The following is a 19,822-nucleotide window of genomic DNA, read 5'->3' on the forward strand; positions in this document are numbered from 1 at the left end:
TGAGCGATTTTAAGTTGAAGCGAGTTTTCAGTTGGTTTAATCTCGGGATTACGATTAACAATTAGCTGACTAACAATTCGCTGCTTAATTATCGAGGAAGAGCAAACTTCTGAGGGTCTGAAATAAAATGCAATAAAAAGGGTGTGAGGAATTGTACTGAAAAGTTCTGAACATTTGCATGACGGGAAAAGCCGAAGATCCGTAGTTTTTATCCCGGAAGAACCCATTTCACCTATTTAAGAGAACGAGAACAACCAAGCCAGTGGAGTTAAGAGCATTGGAGCTGGCTCTCTTGGCGATCAATTAATTTGGTGCTCGTTTGGTATGCATTATAAATTAATTTGTTATCAATATAGAAAACCGGTAAACTTGCCTTACGCCACGCTCTTCATCTGTCGCCCCCTCTCGCTCTGTCGGCCACATGCCGTCCCGCTCTGGCAGTCACTCTCTTACGCATCGAAGCCACTGACGTCGCAGTAGCAGCGCAGTCCGCTTTTAAAACTCTATAAAAAGTCTCAAACAAATCACAAGATTTTCAGTTAAATTTCAGAATTCGCAAACTGCGGTCGCCTTGATATGAAAAATTAATTAAATTTCAATAAACGAGAAGCGCGAAAAACCAAACGCAAACGGTCCAATTAAACTAGCATAAATACTATACACTAAACAATTATCTAGAAATATATATAGAATATATTTATTTCGAAATAACCAAATACCATGTTCCCCAAAAGTCACATCGTTTTGGCCAGCTCTTTGCTGTTGTTAATCGCCCTGCCAGGTAAAAACAAAAAAAAACAAGCATTTTGGGTATTTGCGGCTATTAGAATATCGTGAAAAGTGTCGTGATAACTTTGATGTGCATTATTTTGCCCAAAACGGTCTAAATCATGGGCATATATCTGATATCAGATATCAGATACCAGATAACGCCAGAAGGAATCATGCGATCTGATAAACATATCGTGAGGATTTTATAGCTGCGCTATAAATACACGTTCGGTGTCTCAAGTGTTGCTATTGCACAGATACAGATACATTTGCAGATACATTTACAGATTGATGTATGCAGTTGCCAAAAAAAAAAAAACCAACGAAATGTATTCAGAATTCAAGATCACGATCATTTGGCCATAATATCTTGCATATCAAGCAGTGACATTAAAAAAGCTCAATTTATTTGTTATTATTCAACTGTCATAAATAATGCAAAAATTGTTTTTTTTTCCATTCAACCAGTAATTTTGTGTGTTGCGGAAATGTCATCCAAGCAGCCAGCTCCCACCCTTCGATTTCATTATATGTGTATAGCATTATCATTGGGGCGGCCCTCTCTAATTTATGCCTCAGATGAAAAGGAAAAGTCAGTCGGGGAAATTGTGAATAACGAACAAATATTAGTTGACATTGAAACGGGCTGGCAGCTGCTAATTGAAAATGTTATAGTTACACTTAACACATTTCGCAAAAGGCGGCCCGAAATGGAAAAACTCGTCTGGCCATTAGCACCACTCAGAAAATAACCGAACCAAACCTGAATTTATAATACGTTTTCACGATCTTTTGACGCAATTGCAAATGATTTCATTTCATTTGTGTTTTTTTTTTTCTTGATTCGAGAAGAGTAACGTATATTATATACCAAAATCCACTTCAAACTTGTTTGTTTTCTTCATTAAACGGGATAAGAAATCGGTAAATCGTCTAGAACGACCTTTGACTTGAGAATTTTAAATGGCTTTTCAACTACTTTTCAAAACAGCATTTGCATCACGGGGTGTTTTATGGATTTACCCAAGTAAATAATAACCCAACCAGTTGCACCCTTGTTTAAGGGGAAAAAAATCACCGAGTTGCACCTTTTTATTATGTGGACATTATAATAACAATATTAATGAGAGAGAGTTAAAGGTGTACAAAAAAATTTAAAATGGCAGTGGCGCTTATCACGTGCTTTTAAACCCCAACAATGTTGTCGTTCGGCTGGAGAATTTAAGACCCTGCCTTCAGATCCCCAAAACTAGCCATCAATCACAATGATTTATGATAAATTTCCAACAATAAATCAACACAGGCCAGGCAGGGATGTATTGAACCATTTGATTGTGACGATTTAACGAAATTATTTTAAATATTATTAAAGTCTGCTGCAGTTACTCACTTAGCAAGAACTTACCCTTTCGGCACGAGTTGTGATATGAGATATCATGTTATCAATATCATATGGAAGGCCCGTCAAGAGGAGATCAACTTCCATGTCGGATTATCATATGACTCATTTGTGGTACTCAGTACTCCACTAATATTTGGATTTTATGGAGGGTAGCCATCTCCGCTGATAAGGCAATTAATGCAATTACGCCAGTGTTGCCACGCCGATAGGTGACTCTATTTACCTGTTGGCACCTGGCAAATATTTACCATTTGCTGCGATGACGATAACATGCAAATGGAATCGATTCGCTGGTGAAGAGCGCCCATATAAAACTAGATAAAAAAAAAAACAGCTACTTGCGCTAGATCAAAGGCTATGGAAAAGCACATACAACGTAATACTAAAGAATGGGCAAATAATACGGCAAATACTTGGGATTTAAATTGATTTATGGTGCTCACATGTTCTTTATTCTTATTGTCATTTATCTTGTTTCTGTTTGCCAAAGCTGTAAATTGAGCACTTTTAAGTTATATGTAGATATCTACGCGTCCAATAAAATGTGTGCGAAAAATGGAATAGCACTGGTTTATACGCCATAAAAATGTATAAAATTTAATCTGCGATGATAGTTGAAGAGGTGTATATATATATAATAAATACTCTGCTGCTTCATAAAATATATACATACATATTTGCATAAGAATATCTATTTAGTCCACTTAAAAATCGTAAACAAGCCTGGCACTCTAAATTAGTTCGATTTATTTGATTTAGATTGATAAGCAGAAAAACAATGACTTTATTAAGGTTTAATGGTTTCTTTAAATTGCAGTAATTCGCGCCGATCTCATGTGCTATGTGTGCGATAATTGTGCCCAGCTACCGAAGGATGCACCCCTGCTGGCGTGCAATGAGGATTTCTTTAATCCCGGCGGCAGCACAGAAGCCTCCACGGTGACCACCACCGAAGCGAGCACCACTACGACGCAGGAGACTACAACAACACCGGAAACAACCACTTTGATTGTGACAAGTGTCCAAACGGATTCACCCACAACGGAGTCCACGACGACGACAGTGGAAACCACCACCAGCGATCCGACCACCGAGAGCACCCAGAGCACTGAAAGCACCGAGGCTCCGATACCCACGCCGGGAACCGCCGGACCCGTCGAAACGACCACCGGAGTGCCCACGCCACCCGCTGAGGATCTGTCCGCCATGTCGGTGGCCTTGAACACCACCCGTTTGGTGCCAGTGAATAAGGACGAGGGGACCACAACGCCCACGTCATCGCTGGCAATCAGGCAACGCAGGGCGGTGATCGATACCGACTACACCTACCACTGCTATTCCGTTCAGGTTTCAGGTGAGTCTGCATAAATGATATCCTTCAGAATAGATCATTGTATTCAAAATGGTTAAATAGATCCTTTTGCGTAGATTCTATAGAAATCTAAAAGAAATTATTAATCTTTTTATCTTTCATCTGAAATTCTAGTGAATGGCACAATGTCGACGGATCGCGGCTGCTCCCGGGTGAGCACCATGGAAGGTGTTTGCGAGCAGCTAAAGATTCAGAACAAAAACACGGAGCTGGCCAACTGCAATCCGTGCAGTATGAACGCCTGTAACGGCAGCTCGGCGCTCCAGAGCTCCATTCTGGCCACCCTGCTCCTGGCCATCGTGGCATTCGCCCTGCAGCGCAACTAGAGACACGATCATCATCCATTACCCGGTGCTTTAGTCTAGTATTCCTCGTTTCTTTAAGGCGAACTCACACACTCATCAGTCCGCGCTCATAGTTAAGTGATTCGAAAAGTCGAAAATCGAAAATGTAAATTTAAGATATGCACAAAACCGAAAATCGAAATATATACAATCGTATTTGTATACAAACTTAATCTAACCAAATGTAACGCTCCAGGCGACTTAATAAATAATGTGTAATTATTAGAACGTTCGTTTTATTTGAGCTCAACTGCAATTGTCAGTGATTAGTAATTTGAAAAAAAGTGATTTATGACATCACTCTGCGGCACAGATAATAAACTCAAATATCCTAAACTTTATAACACTTTCGGTTAATATCTTTAGAAGAATTTTTTATGGCTCTACTTTTATATTGTGGAAGATAAATGGAGCTTTAAAAGTACAGCGCGATCACATCCTGTCAATATAATGAATGCTATATACATACACTCCATGCAACAATAAATTGTAGACAACTTTAAAAGTCTCTAAACTCTGAAGCTTAATGTCGAGATTTGAAATTTAAAATTATGGTTAGACGACAAAATGTTTGTAGATTTCTAAATAGAGAAGGGGAGGGAGTTCCCAATACCTTACCAATGCCAATGTCACGTATACGCCTAGTGGTACGATTTCATTTACTGAGCAAACATAGTATGCTAAAAAACGAGGCGGTGGCATACTTTTAGGCCATTTATGCTAAACAAATTTGCTCAAGACAAGCCCAAAGACAAAATCAACAAGGAAATCAAACACAAAAGAAACAATGCTTTATCATTGATTAGATAAGATTTCATTAAACAATTTCGGGACTTTGGGAAACACTAAACGCAATAAATATGCTAGCACGCGCTTATCAATAAAATGATTTTATAGCGCCAAATAAATACCACTAAAAAGTGCGCGAATAACTCAACAAAACCATTTAAAGTTTTCCAAAAAAAGTATCTAATCGGCTTATCTCGAATTTTAACCAATTATAGCAATATTAAAACTGACCTGCACGTTATACAAATTGATAAAATCCGAAATCCATTTAGACTTGGCGACTCCTTTCAGAATGTTGTCAATAGATTATGAACTGCATGCCCACACTATTGTATAGATTAGACTAACTTATCAGGTGTAATTGAATGAAAATCAATAAATCATGTTTAAGTAATTTCTACGTAGTTCAACAGCTAAATAGAAAAGTTAATAAAGGTCCAATGTCCAAAGAAACCATGATTTTGGTGCTCATCTATTAGGCAGCTGTCCAAAAATGTATGAATCATGATAAATAAATGTACATAATACTGTTTATTTAACCACGCTAGAAAGCAATGAATCATACTAAATAAATGAATTAAATGGCATTTGGCTGCACTGATATTGCAAGATTATTTATCGATATTCTTTTGGCAACGGGAACGGCCAACAGAAAGTACAAATACTTACTTGATTTACACTCATAAAAAAAATGTATTTAAAAGCAGTGTACATTTTTCCTGAATGTATTTTTCGGAAAAAGTTTTTTATATTAACGTGATATTTATTTATCGTAGTAAATACAAATAAATAGATATTGTTATTTAGATGTTGCTGTTTGCAATCGGAGCTCTTTTTTCCAAGTGCCATATACGTACAACTTTTCTATATACGTGCCTTGCAAGTTCATATACGTACATATTTGTATAAGCATTTGGGCATATTACTAAGAAAAGATATCATAAAGCCAAGAAATGTCTTAGACTTATTGAGCTAATTAGAATTGGATCCGACTGATTAGAAATTTTTATATTATAGATAAGATTTCCAGACCAAGTTAGAGAATGTTTTTGTCCCAAATATTATGACTAAATGTGGCCAGCAGAAAAAAATTCTAGGAAACTTAAGCTGAATGGGTGGGTCAATGCCACTTGAAGAAGTAAAAGAAAAACGTTGATCGATTGACCAATAAAGCAGTTGCGGACTTTCACAAAGAGCCAAAAAGCAGAATATTATCATACATCCTGAGGAAGTGAATGCCTAGTATTTCCCCGAGGACCCTAAAACTCCTTATCGGCGACGATTGTCTGGCCAATAACTTTTATTGCCACACCGTGGGTTGGCCAAAACAATGCGAGAGTGCTATGCCTTCCTTTCGCTGCCGACGCTTATCAGTGACTGAAAATGATAAAAAACACCAGAAAAGCCAGGTTAACATTATATTTAATAGGTAGTTCCCTTTCAACCGTCGTGCAGTGCGATTCCCATCCTTTATTCGCTCCGATTCTCGCTGATAATATTTAACTTGGCTCATATCCTTTCGGTTAAAAGGAAGAACAAGGAAAAATGCGTGTGATCACAGTCAACCTTTTGCTGATGGCAATTTGTGCTTGCTCAACTCTTTGGCCAGGTTGGACATTTAATACCATTATCTAAAAGTGCAACGCCAAGACATTTGATTGAGTAATGCAGAGAGCTTAAAATAATTGATTGACGGACGGAGCAAGTGGAATTTACCAAAAACTTATGAACTTAGTTTGAAAAAAAAAACAGAAAAAAACTTAAACATCCGGGACATCTTATCTGCCGTGTTCACAGAAGTTTCAGTCAAAAATAGTGCCATGGACAGTTCCATTATTGAAATTAGTTTTCTTGCCGCAAACAGCTTTTAACCTCAATATTTAGAATCGGAAAATTATCTTAAATATTTTAAAAGAAATATAATAATAACTCGAAAAGGCAGCTTAGAGGCTAAATTACAAATATTATGACCAATATTAGGTCATTTGAATTGAAAATTGTGATGGACGAACTAAAATTTTGATTTATTGTGAAAACTTAAAAATATATGTATTTTACTTTTACTTAGTAAACTTCGTAGTTAAACGGCTTAGGAAAATATGACCACAACTGATGAGCATTTAATTTGCACTTCTAATAGTTTAATATTACGAAATGTGGGCTTTTCGTGTAATTTTCTTAGCTGGATTCATAAGTTCAAAGATAATAACAACACCTGTGTATATTGACCAATTTTAATCAGTTGGTAACACAAGGATAAACAATGGAGGACATTGTACATATATATTACGACCGTGCTCCAGATTAAGATCGGCCCATCGAGTGTAAAGGTTATCTGATAATGGAAAATTAAAGTACAATAACCTAAAAAGAAGCACAATGCGAGCGTAGAAAGTAGCCAGATTTGCTTGGTGTGGCAATCGTTTCGATGTTATCTTAGTATTTGATTTATCAATCAGAGTTATTGCCCGCTCTTGAGCGACGAATTTTATCTCGTTCGGCCTTCGGGCAACCTGCCCACTCCTCCCCATTCAACTGATTCACCTCCTATCCACTCATTTTTTTCAGCGAATGCCCTGCAATGCTACAGTTGCGTTGGAAACGAGTGCCATGTGGAAACGGTTCCGACGGTTACTTGCACTCTAGATGATGTCTCTGCCGCTTTTGGCTTGGATACGAACGCCGCCTTCAATCCGTTCAAGCGGTCTCTTCTTTCCGTGATGCCACGAGCTGCAGACGATGTACGTTGTATTTTGAAAACGCATTCTAATCCTATTTGTATTAAAATATCCACGCTTTACACATACGCAGGACTCAACAACGGGATCCACTACAATTGAGGATTCTTCAACAACCGCTTCAGCTTCTACAACAGATTCATCAACAGCTTCATCCACCACAATTGGAGAATCTAGCAGCAGCTCTTTGGGTTCTTCCACGTCAGATTCCTCAACCTCCGATTCTACAACAGATTCGTCGACTGCTTCCTCCACCACAATTGGAGATTCTAGCAGCAGCTCTTTGGGTTCTTCCACATCAGATTCATCAACCTCCGATTCTACAACAGATTCGTCGACTGCTTCCTCCACCACAATTGGAGATTCTAGCACCAGCTCTTTGGGCTCTTCCACGTCAGATTCCTCAACCTCCGATTCTACAACAGATTCGTCGACTGCTTCCTCCACCACAATTGGAGATTCTAGCACCAGCTCTCTGGGTTCTTCCACGTCAGATTCCTCAACCTCCGATTCTACAACAGATTCGTCGACTGCTTCCTCCACCACAATTGGAGATTCTAGCACCAGCTCTTTGGGCTCTTCTACGTCAGATTCCTCAAACTCCGATTCTACAACAGATTCGTCGACTGTTTCCTCCACCACAATTGGAGATTCTAGCAGCAGCTCTTTGGGTTCTTCCACGTCAGATTCTTCAACCTCCGATTCTACAACAGATTCGTCGACTGCTTCCTCCACCACAATTGGAGATTCTAGCAGCAGCTCTTTGGGTTCTTCCACATCAGATTCCTCAACCTCCGATTCTACAACAGATTCGTCGACTGCTTCCTCCACCACAATTGGAGATTCTAGCACCAGCTCTTTGGGCTCTTCTACGTCAGATTCCTCAACTTCAGATTCTACAACAGATTCGTCGACTGCTTCCTCCACCACAATTGGAGATTCTAGCAGCAGCTCTTTGGGTTCTTCCACGTCAGATTCTTCAACCTACGATTCTACAACAGATTCGTCGACTGCTTCCTCCACCACAATTGGAGATTCTAGCAGCAGCTCTTTGGGTTCTTCCACGTCAGATTCTTCAACCTCCGATTCTACAACAGATTCGTCGACTGCTTCCTCCACCACAATTGGAGATTCTAGCAGCAGCTCATTGGGTTCCTCAACGACAGATTCTTCGACTGTTTCCTCCACCACAAATGCAGGTTCAACCGCCAGTTCTACAACTTCTTCGCCATCCATAAGCACTTCAACTTCTTCCCCAACAAATTACAAGATTGCGGCCTGTTACAGCATCTACAAGGACGGAGGTGAGCACACGGCGTTGTTTGGAACTCGATTGTTATACAAGATTTTAAATTTAAATGTTTCTCTTTTGACCAGAGTTAAACCGTGGTTGTGTTAAGGTGCCCGAGAAACATTCCGGCTGCCAGGCTGTTCGAAATGAGCTTGGCATAACAGAAGACTCTGCCGATCAGTGCGATATCTGTTTGACGAATCTATGCAATGGAAGCACTAGCCTGAAGGTTTCACTTGGCGCCATGATTCTTCTCTTGGCGATGGGACTTAAAAACGTGCTGTAGGAGAGAGCCGGAGAATACTATGAATGATGTACATATATATTTGTTAGTAATTTGAATACATTATTAAATAATAAACGGTTACCTTATATCACTTCACATACTTTGGCACTCGACGCTTTTTTTATAATGCTTTATCATAGAGCTTAAATTGTTTCATTTCAATTGATTGATGGATTAATCCCCAAACAGCTGTCTATAAGGAAATGAACATGACTTAAAATATTAAACTATATTACTTTCGTGAGCGGGAAAGAACCTTAGCCTCTTATCTAAGGTAAAGATTCTTGAACGGAAGTCAAAGCTTGCAAAATTAAGTATTTGTGACTTTATCCAATTACACAGTCTCTTCAAAAACTATAAATTAATAGTATATCTCAATAAACAAAATCCCCTCTTAGCAATTAAAAAAATCCTTACACCCCTTAAACTTGTATGACGAATATGGTTTTACACTTAACTAAATAAAAAAAAAGAGAACACTATAGTAACCCGCAGACTGAGTATGAGTAACTGGTATAACAATTCCACAAAACGTAAGAAATGAAGCGTTACGTGAACTAGATAACGTATAACAATAGAACTACGTGAATGAATGGTTGTAGATTAGGAACAGAGAAAATATTTCATTTATTTTTTAAGGCACATCTTTGCTCTTAGTGAATGTTTAATAAATACAAATAGTAGATTAAACAAAGGTTTCCTATACAGTTTTTAAGTTACATATATAAAGTTTTTAACACACACACACGGAAAAACATATATACATTCACACAAAATAACACATTCAAAAACATTATGATTACTTAAACTATGATTAGCCAGCTAAAGATTCGGTGACAAACACATAATAGCTGATTCTCACGAGGAAAGACTGTGATTCTGCCTGTTTTCGAATGCCTGTAATCAATTTGTAAAGTATTTAGCATTATTTCTTTTTCGTGTGCTAAACGAACGAATTAAAACGAACCTTTTGGGCGATTTTCAGCAGACTCTCATAGGTGGCGTGACCCGTTTGCTTCACCATACCGTGGAACACCTTAGAATCCGCCAGCGTCAGCAGTTCATAGGGCGTTCCAAACTCCACCGCTCGACCAGCGTCCATCACCAAGACTTTGTCCGAGTCCATGATGGTGTGCAAACGATGAGCTATCGTCAGCACAGTGCACTCCTTGAACTTGTTTCGTATGGTGGTTTGGATGAGGCCATCTGTCTGGGGATCCACATTGGCCGTAGCCTCGTCCATTACCAGGATACGATTTTCACGCAGTATAGCCCGTGCCAAGCAGACCAACTGGCGCTGGCCAACGCTGAAGTTGGTTCCGCCCTCGGTGATTTTGCTCTGCAAGCCACTGGGAAGATCAGCAACCACCTCCTTTAGCTTTACCTCCTCCAGGGAGCGCCACAGCTTATCATCGCTATACTCGTCGAAGGGATCCAAGTTGTATCGCATAGTGCCGGAAAACAGAACGGGTTCCTGCGGTATGATCGAGATTTTGCTGCGCAGGTCATGCAAACCCATCTCACTGGTATCCCTCTTGTCTATGAGCACAGATCCATCGTTGTAGGACAGTCGGAACAGGGCATTAATCAGCGAAGACTTTCCCGCTCCAGTGCGTCCCACGATGCCTACTTTCTCCTTAGGTTTTATTACGAAACTAAGTGACTTGAGCACATTCTCCGACTTTGGATCCGGCGTATAGCGCAAGCTAAGCTCGTCGAAAACGATTTTTCCCTGCTCTGGCCATGACTTTGGTGGCTTCTTATCGGCCGGAGCTTCCAACGCTCCTTCCGGTTCAATGTCCTCGTACTCAACCACTCGCTCCACAGCTGTCATCGTATTCTCCAGCTCGGCTGACTGACGCATTCCCCACTGAACCATGCCGGTCATTCCCATTGCCTGTAGGACACAGAAAGATTAAGAGTCCAACAATCAAACAATAATCCGTCTTTGCTTACCTGCGTAATGGCCAGTCCCACATCGCCTCCGTTCGCAGGAGGAAAGATGAAGAAACTGAGAGTAATTATGGCTATGTAAATCACACAGAAACAGTCAAGCCAATATCCGAAGGCTCGCGAGGTGCTAATGAACATATAAAATGCGGAGCTATGCATATCCTGGTAATTGTCGAACTCCGCCTCCAGAACACGTTGGGCTCCAAAGGCACGAATGGTGGACAGACCGGTCAACGAGGCAGCTAAATGCGAGTATACTGGAGACCGAGCTATTCGAAAAAAGTTCATGAAATACATGTGGAAGGAATTTTCATAATCGGGACTTACTAATTGCTTCCATGCGCTTTACATCCCTTGATGTCTTTAGATAAAAGGTGCGCAGTTGATAGAAAATAATCCCCAGTACTACGGTTGGAATAAGGAACAGCGGATTGACAACGGCTATGACGATCACAATGCCAGCAAGTGCAAGGAAAATCTGGATGACATCCATCATCACGGCAGGCAGTATCTCGTCAACTTGTCCCATATCCTTTGAGAAACGGTTTAGAATGCGCCCAGATGGATTCGTATTGAAGAAGTACATGGCAGCTCGGGTGATGCCGCGGAACATGGAATTGTGCAAACGAATTGAGGCTTTCATGGCCAAATTAAAGAATAAAAACGAGCGAGCCACGGTCACCAGGATGGTCAGTACTGTGATCACCGTGAATATATAAGTATCCAGCATTTCAGCATCCACGGACAATCCTATATCACGAAGCCATGTCGACAGACGAGGTTCGAGTTCCTCAGAGCGAGTTGTGTCATTATTATCTGCACGGTAAGCCACATTTCCCTTTTTGGTAACCCTAAAAGGTAAGAATATATATATTATATATTTATTAAAGAAATCCCGAAGCAATTACTTACCAATATGAGAGAAAATAGTCACCCAGAGAGGCCAATCCTTGCGAGAGCACACAGAAGCCCATCATCACGAAGAAGGCGAAGAAACCGCCTCCCGCTTTGAAGTATTTGCTGTACAAGCGCAGGCCGATTTGACCAGCCTCCTGGCGTTCCTGGTTGTTAGCTTGCTCCGCTTCGAGGTCATCCATGCACGAATCTGCCATGGAAAGTAGGGATTGCTCGCTGTTGCGTCGCTGGTCCGAATGACTGTGGGTGTAGCTGCCCGATCGCGACCGTGATCGCTCCTCTGATTGCTCATCCCGCTCTGGATCGGCTAGCATGGAGGCGAAGTCCAACCCGGATTCGCGTAGAGACTCGTAGGTGCCCACGGCGCTTACACGACCCTTATCCATGATGACAATCTGATCGGCGTGCTGCAAAAACTGGAGCTGATGAGTGGCCAATATAACAATTCGCTCGCGTAGATAGCCACGCATGCACTGCTCGAACAGATGGCGGGCCACATGGGTGTCCACGGCACTCAGAGGATCATCCAGCAGGTATATGGAGGTCTCCCGATAAACAGCTCTTGCCAAACTGATTCTCGCCTTTTGGCCACCCGACAGGGAAGCTCCACGCTCTCCAACTATGGTTTTATCCTTAAACGGGAGCAGCTCGAAATCTCGCTCCAGGGCACATTTCTTCACCACCTTAGCGTAACGACGACGATCCATAGGCTGGCCAAAGAGAATATTTTGTCGCACAGTGCCGGAAAAGAGCCACGGTTCTTGGGAAGCATACGACATGGAGCCATTAACCTTTATCTCGCCAGACTCTGCGGGCAGTTCACCAAGGATGGCTTGGATGAGACTGGATTTACCGGATCCAGTGCGTCCGACAATACCCAGCATGGTTCCAGGCTGAACACGAAGGTTTACACCATTAAGCGAGTAATCGGGGGAGTTAACATCCCATTTGGCCATAAGTCCGCTAATAGAGATTCCCGCCTCCGACAACTTGGCGTTCTCATTAACAGTGGCAATTGGTGGACCTAAAAGCTTATCCTCAGCTTCGTCGCGCTCCTCATCTCCATCGGCATGAACCGTTTCCTGATTGCTTCCTTGGAAATCCTCGGTAAGATCCACACTCATATCCATCACATTCGTCTCGTCGGACTGCATATACTTCTGGACACGCTTAATGGACACCAGGGTCTCCGCCATTTGGGAAATGCCCTGGGGAAAGAACACCGTCATAGTGGTACGCAGGATATTGTAGTAGGCTGTGATCAAGAACGCCACTTCCGGGGTTAGGAACGTCCCGAGCAGAACATATCCCACCAGACTCAGGAAAATTGAGACACGCGTCAGAAAGATGATGAAGGAGAGCAGAATTCCACGGATGTAGGACACATGGCGGATGGCATTTATCTCCTTCTTACGGGCAAAGGCCACCATATGTTCGAATGGCAATTCCCATGCGTACATTTTAATCACCTGAATGCCCGAGATGATTTCGTTCATCATCCGTACCCTTTCATCCGTGCGTAAGGCGGTTCTGAGTCGCAACACCGATGTTCTTTTTCCCAGATACGCCTGCAGGGGGATGAACAGCAACATGAAGGCCACACCAAACACAGCAGCGATTCCAATCTGTAAAAAAATTTGGGTTTCTTAATCGTGATATTTTGGGTTCAAAAGATTATCGCTTTTCTCACCTCACGGTACATTAGGTATGTGATAAAGAGGGTCTCCAGCGGTCCCACCCACAAGTAGTGTACGAATATGGTAGCCAGATCGAGACGTCCCACGTCGTTGGACATAAGATTCACCACATGTCCAGCTGTGGTGTCTCCCAACGCCGACTTACTCAGCCGTAACGCCTTGCGGTAGATCATGCTGCACATACCAACGCGCATCTTGAGTCCTGCAATAGTATCAGCAAATAGTTTAAAAAATTTAATATCGTATCGCAAATAAAGCTTCAAACCCTTTTATTTAACAACCAGACACTAAGTGGGACGATTACCTAATTAAATCCAGATTGCTAATTTTTTGTCACTTTTTTTATACGCCGACATCGTTTAAAACGAATTAGGGGAATTACCAAATAGATTAATTAAGACATTCTCTACAATAGTTAAAATCGTTGACACGGCATAAATTATTTTTTTAGCTTATTAGCTTGTAGAATGATACATCGGGTGTTAAGAATATACCATCCTTATTTTGGTTATATTTGACTTATGTACAAAATAATATGACTCTTTAGAAGGAGAACACTTGACTCACCCACATGCATTGTGCCTAGCATATAGGGATGCATTATAATGACATTGAGGGCACTGCACAGGATCACTCCAGCTGCATAGTAATAGGCCGATTCAATCGATTCCGAGCCATGTGTGTAGTAGGCGATGAGTTTCAGCAGGAAGATTGGCTGAAGCGTTCGAAGACCCAATTCCAGCAGGAAAAGCACCAGGCCAAGCAGTGCGAAGTACCAGCCAAAAACTCGCAGAAGGGCTCTCAACAAATTGGGCTTTCCTTTGGTCTTCTCAAGTTCCAATTCCCAGGAAGCGCACAATTTGTTCCCCAGAGTCTCTGGAAAAATTGCACAAATTAACACAATTTAATCACAGATAAGAGACCCAATAAATTCGGATTACGAAAACAACAATTACCCAGAGACACAATTATCAATTGGGAAAAAAGAAACACAAAATCGTAGAAACAATTGAAGACATAAAGCAAATCAATTAAGACGGTCAACGAACATACTATGTACAATGTACGTGCATCGATCAGTAAAATGAATTGTTCCCATGATAACTACATACAGTGCGTTCGGAAAATATAAGTCTGATTGAAGTAAAGACATGTGGAGTGATCACTTCATTATCTACTGTTTTTCATGCACAACTATGACTTGCACAGATAATAAAATGTCTCCATTGATGTATTTATGCTTATATCGATTTAGAATTTCGCAATTCACCATTTGGTGAATCATAATAAGAATTTCACCATACCAGATTTGTGCTCTTTTAAGGCTCTGTAAAGATCCTTGGTATCCAATGTGCGTTTCCGACCCTTGATAAAAGTCGGCATGGTGTACCTACGTATATTGTTAATAAATTAAGGCCATTAATAGGTTTACATTAAATGTGTAGTTACTATGCTCACCAAAAACATGCTGCCGAAATAAAATTGCAATGTTCCCGGGGATTTTCCGGCAAATCTGCCGTTTTCAGCGACTGCATGTTCTACTGCCTCTAAAGAAACTGAAATAAAAAAGGGTGTATAAGCAGCGTAATAGATAAAGAATGAACTGAGCTGTATTGGATAAGGGAAATATGTAATTCTGTTGAGTGGTTCTAAAACAAAAGTCGATATGAGCACAAACACGGCACATCTTAATCAAACAAACATTGTCGTTTCATTTATCAACGCTACGTATTGACGTTGGCTTGGCGACTCCAAGAAAGTCGACGTACTATTTATTTTTTAGTGGAAAACCCATGGGTTTGGGTGACAAGGGCGGTTGGCTCATGAGTTTGTAGTTCGTCATAATAGGGCTTGCTGTAACGACGGGCCCAGGGAAGCAGCAATGTTGAAGAGGGGTTTGGTTCCCTAAAACCAAACACGCGTTTGCCATTTTGCAGTACAGTAAACAACTGGTAACAGTGCATGTTACACAGTGCACATGTTTTACATTCTAAAGTAGCAAAAGTCGCTTTTCTAAATTACAGTAGAGATATTTATTTATAGTTTAATGTTTTTGGATGAATAATTCGTTGATTTCATCAGGCGGCGAAAAGACTAATCCCTTATTTATAGGCACATACATATAAAAGATTCTAAAAATAGCCTCTGTTTTACCGGCTTTTAATATCCTTCTATAAGCTCTGTAACTTAACAGTTGAAGGGCTTAAACAATTTGTAATTCGTATATCTCACAATTGGGATCTACTGTAATTGTCTGTTTCTCACTTTCTCCCTGTTCCACTCACACCCGCCCAGAATAAGCACTTCGAGCATTTACCGTTTAACCATTCGGAATATAAGTATGTATGTACATATGTAAATATCTATATATTTATGTGCGGGTGTGCGAGACGTACCACGTTGTTGGTGGCACAAAAAAAGGGAAACTTTTATCCAAATGTACAAATGCAAATGTACATTACACTTATCGGCCAAGAAACAATAATTGCGCACAGATAAAGGCCGCATCGATGGTTTTTCGTTTGTCTGTAAATTATCTAATCACATGGATTTTTTCAGGCACACAAATTACCAAGCAATCGGCGAGCGCACAATTAAAATAATTGCCATTGCTTGCAAATCCCATGTACTATGTACGTACTTTTGTTTCAATATTGTTTACATTCAACAATATGGTTATTGTTGCTGGCGAACGTGAGAAAATCGCGATAGAAGACCCGGCAAAGCAACACAAAAACTATATACAGATATTGTAAATAATAAAACAAACTTCGGTCCGAGCGCCAGAAAGAGCAGCAGGCTACTGAATGCTGAATTCTGAACACTGGCGGTTTCGGTTTCGGCGGCTATCGGCTCTAAATACGAAATTCACCCCCAACCCCAGGCGCTCCCGAGCTACAGTAGAGTCTGCCTAGCTTCAACCGCCATAGTTATTGCTCCCTTCCTTTAGAAATAGTTTTAGTTTTAAGCAAGTTGCATAGAAATTTGATATCTGTATTAATTCTGTATCGAGGATTTAACTCTATATAACATTTTACCAGACACAACACTTTATGTATGACCGGTGCGTTATCTTAGTTATTTCGCTGTTCTGAGAGCGCACTGTGTATAGCATCATCGTTAGGTAGTTTTTTCCATCATCCCAAGACAAACTCCAACTCCAATCGGGCTTTTAAACATGAAACCATCTCAACAAAATTTCTTATTAGTTGTATGTATGTATATATAGCATACAGTAGTACATATAATGTAAGTATGTGAATTTCCAATTTTAATCTACTTAGGATTATTGACAATAAGATTTATAACGGAAGCGCGATAACCGTTTGATTTTCACAAAAATATTAATGTTAATCAATAACATTATTGTCCACTTCTCCCCCTCACATATAAATACATGCATGTATTTGAAATTGAAAACGCGATAAGAGGCCATCAGGGTTTTAACATCCTCAGCTATTCACGTTAAAGAAGTACCACTGTAAAATTGTTACCTGTGTGCCCCCTAGTGTGGCACATACATACAAACATTTGTATATATTTATGTACATATGTGATTTGCAGTTTCTTGCTGAAAACCATGCAACAAGTGAATGTTAAAGGAGTGGAACATTCCAATTTCGTTATTTCGATAGGTGTTTTTTAAATTATTGCGCCTAATCTCCATTTCGAAATTTAAAACACCCCCTTAATTGGGAAATAACGTTGTAACACACCAGGAATAAAAACATACGTTCAGCTCTAACAATTAAGGCATAATCGATGATCAATACATACTTAAAAGCATTCCCCAAAGCGCACTTTCAAAATGAATATATCATGTTGTTCCTAAAAGTATTCCGGTATGAAACACCCAGACTGGGCTGCACATATGTATTTAAAAGCATTTTGGGTTTTAGTCCACATCCTTTAAGCTGTTTCACAAAGTTCCATTATTGGAGATGCCGCTGAATTTGAATTAAAGCTAGCCACAGGTAAATAGTATCAAGTTTGAGTTTGGAAATCATTGAAGCAGATTACTGGAAATTATTGAAGTAAATAAACCACACATAATTTGTTTAGTCTATAAAATAGTTCCGATTTCCAGTTTTATTTGTTGGGTTTATTGGTTGTACATTGATGGAAATGTAGGACCCCGCAAGACTTGAAAACAAACTACCAACTAGCGAATCAAGAACTTAGGCAACCAGGGCGGAGGCAGTGCTCGACTCGTATTTCCAGTTGGGGGGCAGGACGCTCTTGGTCTTGTAGTAGCGGGCCAGGCGGTGGATCCTGGACTCGACCAGAATCAGACGGAACTTGCCGTCCTTGTCCTTGCGGTTGCGCTCCAAGTGCTTGCGGATGGCGACGGCCTTCTTGATCATGTGGTACAGATCCTCGGGAATGTCGGGCTTCAGACCCACCGACTTCATGATGCGCAGGATCTTGTTTCCGTTGACGAAACGCACCTGGGCAACTCCGTGCGAGTCACGCAGGATGATGCCTGTAAAAACCGGATTCCGGATTAACATAACCTCAAACAACAACATACTCGGCAGTGCTCACCGATTTTGGAGGGAGTCAGACCCTTCTTGCCCAGCTTCTTAATCTGCTCCTTGACATCATCTGCGTTCAGTTTCAGCCAGGATGGGACAGTGCGTCTGTAGGGGAGGGCTGATTGGGAAATACCCTTGCTGTGAACGAAATACACAAATGTTAGTACGCGTTTATGGCGGCGCCTGTCAAATGCGAATACGTCTGCACCATGTGCTTGCCTTTGCGGTCGATAATTAACACACTAAAACCACCGTAGAAACGCATTAAACACATTCATTCGTTCAACCCGCACGGCAGACACATTTTGCATGCATTCAGCTTGGCACACAGGCATCGAAAACAATGAAAAATTTCATTTTTACCCAGGAGCGTGCATACGACCCATCTTGATAGTCTAGTTTTTGACACCGAAAAGAAGGTGGAGACTTTTGGCACGTTGACAGCTCTACGATGTGGAGACCTGTCAAAGCAGCTATCGATAACGGGATGCTTAGCGATATTTTTTTTAATGCGCTTACAATATGTTGTGATATTCAAAACTTTACTTTAAGTGACTATTACAGGATTTATTAAAGGGAAATAGAAAGCTAATTTGTGTAAAAATAATTCATTTAGCTATCGATATATGTATACTATTGTCAGCTAGACTCTACACAAGCACAGGAGTGCTTTGGGAAGGTTTCATTTCTTGCAGCACGCTAAACGGTCACATTATTGTTTCCCGACCAAGAATTTACCAATAAAATGCATTTAAATAAATATAGTGAAGTAGTGGAGCGGCTTGAGAACGAGGAATTTGAGGTGAGTGATCGTTTAATATATTCACTACAGATGGAATTCTAGAAAACCATACTTTTACAGCAAGTCGAACTGGGAGCTGAAGTCTACCAGCAATTACTTGCTATTTACCTCTATCAAAACAAACTGTAAGTGATTGATATAAAAGAAATACATATTTTAATCTTGTGCTACAGGGCTGATGCCAAGTTGTTGTGGATGAGAGTTCCAGCTAACCTAAGGGATGACAAGGAACTGATCCAGCTGAACCTGCTCAATATTGCCCTGCAGAACAATAACTATGCCGATTTCTTCAAACACATCAAGTATGAGTGGTCGGAAAGAGTAAAGTCACCTGTGGAGGATCTTCTAAGTATGGCTATGCCTAAAAGCTTACTAATTGGATATAAAAACTTATAATGTATCTACTTAGATAAGCAACGCGAAGAGCTGTTCAAACTAATGGGCAGCGCATATATGTCCATTTACCAGCACAATCTACTGGAATTGTCACTAATGTCGGAGGACGAACTGAAACACGCCTGTGCGGCCTTAAATTGGACTGAGGAACTGGACGGTGACCGGGTAATCCTGAAGCCCAAGGTTCAGGAAGCACCGCCAGCTCGTGGAAACGATGACCAGTTGCTTAAGTTGACCGAGTTTGTAACCTTCCTAGAGAATTAAGCCTCAATAAATTTCAATACATTTAATTGGATTTTTGTATACATTTGAAGAAAAGTTATGGTCACACAGCCTGTGTCAATCTAAAAAACACTCGATTAATATCGTTATTAGACATATTTATAAATATTAGCTAAATCACCGAATTGGCGCCATTGGGTTTTGTACGAATTAGCTTTTGGAAGTATACCTAAAAATTAGGAACTAGAAACTAAGGCTACAGAATTATAATTTTCCATGTAATCTATGTAGATATATAATCATATTCTT

At 40.6% G+C, this 19,822-nt stretch overlaps 5 protein-coding genes across 9 annotated transcripts; 3 read left to right on the top strand and 2 right to left on the bottom strand.

Moving 5' to 3' along the window:
• Positions 1-535: 535 nt before the first annotated feature.
• Positions 536-5,028, top strand: CG7778 (uncharacterized protein). 2 transcript variants are annotated; one of them, NM_001298817.1, is made up of 3 exons: positions 536-781; positions 2,991-3,527; positions 3,660-5,028. In NM_001298817.1, exons 1-3 carry the CDS (start codon positions 721-723, stop codon positions 3,869-3,871), a joined length of 810 nt encoding a protein of 269 aa, NP_001285746.1. In that variant the 5' UTR covers positions 536-720; the 3' UTR covers positions 3,872-5,028. The 2 variants fall into 2 exon arrangements, with proteins under 2 accessions (NP_001285746.1, NP_609214.1); NM_135370.3 differs by having other exon boundaries at positions 3,660-4,113.
• A 1,074-nt stretch (positions 5,029-6,102) lies between these two features.
• On the top strand, positions 6,103-9,088 carry Mur29B (Mucin related 29B). The gene is made up of 4 exons (NM_164808.4): positions 6,103-6,287; positions 7,247-7,419; positions 7,490-8,720; positions 8,794-9,088. The coding sequence occupies exons 1-4, from the start codon at positions 6,224-6,226 to the stop codon at positions 8,991-8,993; spliced, it is 1,668 nt and encodes a 555-aa protein (NP_723377.1). The 5' UTR covers positions 6,103-6,223; the 3' UTR covers positions 8,994-9,088.
• A 505-nt stretch (positions 9,089-9,593) lies between these two features.
• On the bottom strand, positions 9,594-16,385 carry CG7627 (uncharacterized protein). Of its 2 annotated transcripts, none has more exons than NM_001259014.2 (10): positions 15,955-16,385; positions 15,017-15,114; positions 14,863-14,948; positions 14,126-14,434; positions 13,552-13,760; positions 11,859-13,486; positions 11,274-11,797; positions 10,950-11,215; positions 9,961-10,890; positions 9,594-9,890 (listed from the first exon to the last, which is right to left on the bottom strand). In NM_001259014.2, the coding sequence occupies exons 2-10, from the start codon at positions 15,091-15,093 to the stop codon at positions 9,852-9,854; spliced, it is 4,068 nt and encodes a 1,355-aa protein (NP_001245943.1). In that variant the 5' UTR covers positions 15,094-15,114; positions 15,955-16,385; the 3' UTR covers positions 9,594-9,851. The 2 variants fall into 2 exon arrangements, with proteins under 2 accessions (NP_001245943.1, NP_609215.3); NM_135371.5 differs by having other exon boundaries at positions 9,602-9,890; positions 16,200-16,385.
• Positions 16,386-17,392: 1,007 nt separating this feature from the next.
• On the bottom strand, positions 17,393-18,578 carry RpS13 (Ribosomal protein S13). 3 transcript variants are annotated; one of them, NM_001298818.1, is made up of 3 exons: positions 18,457-18,578; positions 18,104-18,231; positions 17,393-18,041 (listed from the first exon to the last, which is right to left on the bottom strand). In NM_001298818.1, exons 1-3 carry the CDS (start codon positions 18,477-18,479, stop codon positions 17,737-17,739), a joined length of 456 nt encoding a protein of 151 aa, NP_001285747.1. In that variant the 5' UTR covers positions 18,480-18,578; the 3' UTR covers positions 17,393-17,736. The 3 variants fall into 3 exon arrangements, with proteins under 3 accessions (NP_001285747.1, NP_476938.1, NP_001033885.1); NM_057590.5 differs by having other exon boundaries at positions 17,606-18,041; positions 18,457-18,525; NM_001038796.3 differs by having other exon boundaries at positions 17,615-18,041; positions 18,457-18,512.
• Positions 18,579-18,770: 192 nt separating this feature from the next.
• Positions 18,771-19,579, top strand: CSN8 (COP9 signalosome subunit 8). The gene is made up of 4 exons (NM_164809.5): positions 18,771-18,895; positions 18,956-19,020; positions 19,069-19,244; positions 19,305-19,579. The coding sequence occupies exons 1-4, from the start codon at positions 18,839-18,841 to the stop codon at positions 19,553-19,555; spliced, it is 549 nt and encodes a 182-aa protein (NP_723378.2). The 5' UTR covers positions 18,771-18,838; the 3' UTR covers positions 19,556-19,579.
• The last annotated feature ends 243 nt before the right edge of the window (positions 19,580-19,822 follow it).

Source organism: Drosophila melanogaster, chromosome 2L (genome assembly GCF_000001215.4).
Source record: "Drosophila melanogaster chromosome 2L".
NCBI classification, from domain to species: Eukaryota; Metazoa; Arthropoda; class Insecta; order Diptera; family Drosophilidae; genus Drosophila; species Drosophila melanogaster.

Bases quoted from the DNA above. Each gene is read 5' to 3' on its own strand.
- CG7778 (NM_001298817.1), top strand. From the start codon at position 721: ATGTTCCCCAAAAGTCACATCGTTTTGGCCAGCTCTTTGCTGTTGTTA. The intron at 782-2,990 runs GTAAAAACAAAA...TTTAAATTGCAG, and splicing joins GTTGTTAATCGCCCTGCCAG to TAATTCGCGCCGATCTCATG. The intron at 3,528-3,659 runs GTGAGTCTGCAT...CTGAAATTCTAG, and splicing joins CTATTCCGTTCAGGTTTCAG to TGAATGGCACAATGTCGACG.
- Mur29B (NM_164808.4), top strand. From the start codon at position 6,224: ATGCGTGTGATCACAGTCAACCTTTTGCTGATGGCAATTTGTGCTTGC. The intron at 6,288-7,246 runs GTTGGACATTTA...CATTTTTTTCAG, and splicing joins TTGCTCAACTCTTTGGCCAG to CGAATGCCCTGCAATGCTAC. The intron at 7,420-7,489 runs GTACGTTGTATT...ACACATACGCAG, and splicing joins TGCCACGAGCTGCAGACGAT to GACTCAACAACGGGATCCAC.
- CG7627 (NM_001259014.2), bottom strand. From the start codon at position 15,093: ATGCAGTCGCTGAAAACGGCAGATTTGCCGGAAAATCCCCGGGAACAT. The intron at 14,435-14,862 runs GTATGGTGAAAT...CAATTTTTCCAG, and splicing joins CTTAAAAGAGCACAAATCTG to AGACTCTGGGGAACAAATTG. The intron at 9,891-9,960 runs GTTCGTTTTAAT...AATTGATTACAG, and splicing joins TGCTGAAAATCGCCCAAAAG to GCATTCGAAAACAGGCAGAA.
- RpS13 (NM_001298818.1), bottom strand. From the start codon at position 18,479: ATGGGTCGTATGCACGCTCCTGG. The intron at 18,232-18,456 runs GTAAAAATGAAA...TTTCGTTCACAG, and splicing joins GGTCGTATGCACGCTCCTGG to CAAGGGTATTTCCCAATCAG. The intron at 18,042-18,103 runs GTGAGCACTGCC...CGGTTTTTACAG, and splicing joins TCTGACTCCCTCCAAAATCG to GCATCATCCTGCGTGACTCG.
- CSN8 (NM_164809.5), top strand. From the start codon at position 18,839: ATGCATTTAAATAAATATAGTGAAGTAGTGGAGCGGCTTGAGAACGAG. The intron at 19,021-19,068 runs GTAAGTGATTGA...CTTGTGCTACAG, and splicing joins TACCTCTATCAAAACAAACT to GGCTGATGCCAAGTTGTTGT. The intron at 19,245-19,304 runs GTATGGCTATGC...GTATCTACTTAG, and splicing joins ACCTGTGGAGGATCTTCTAA to ATAAGCAACGCGAAGAGCTG.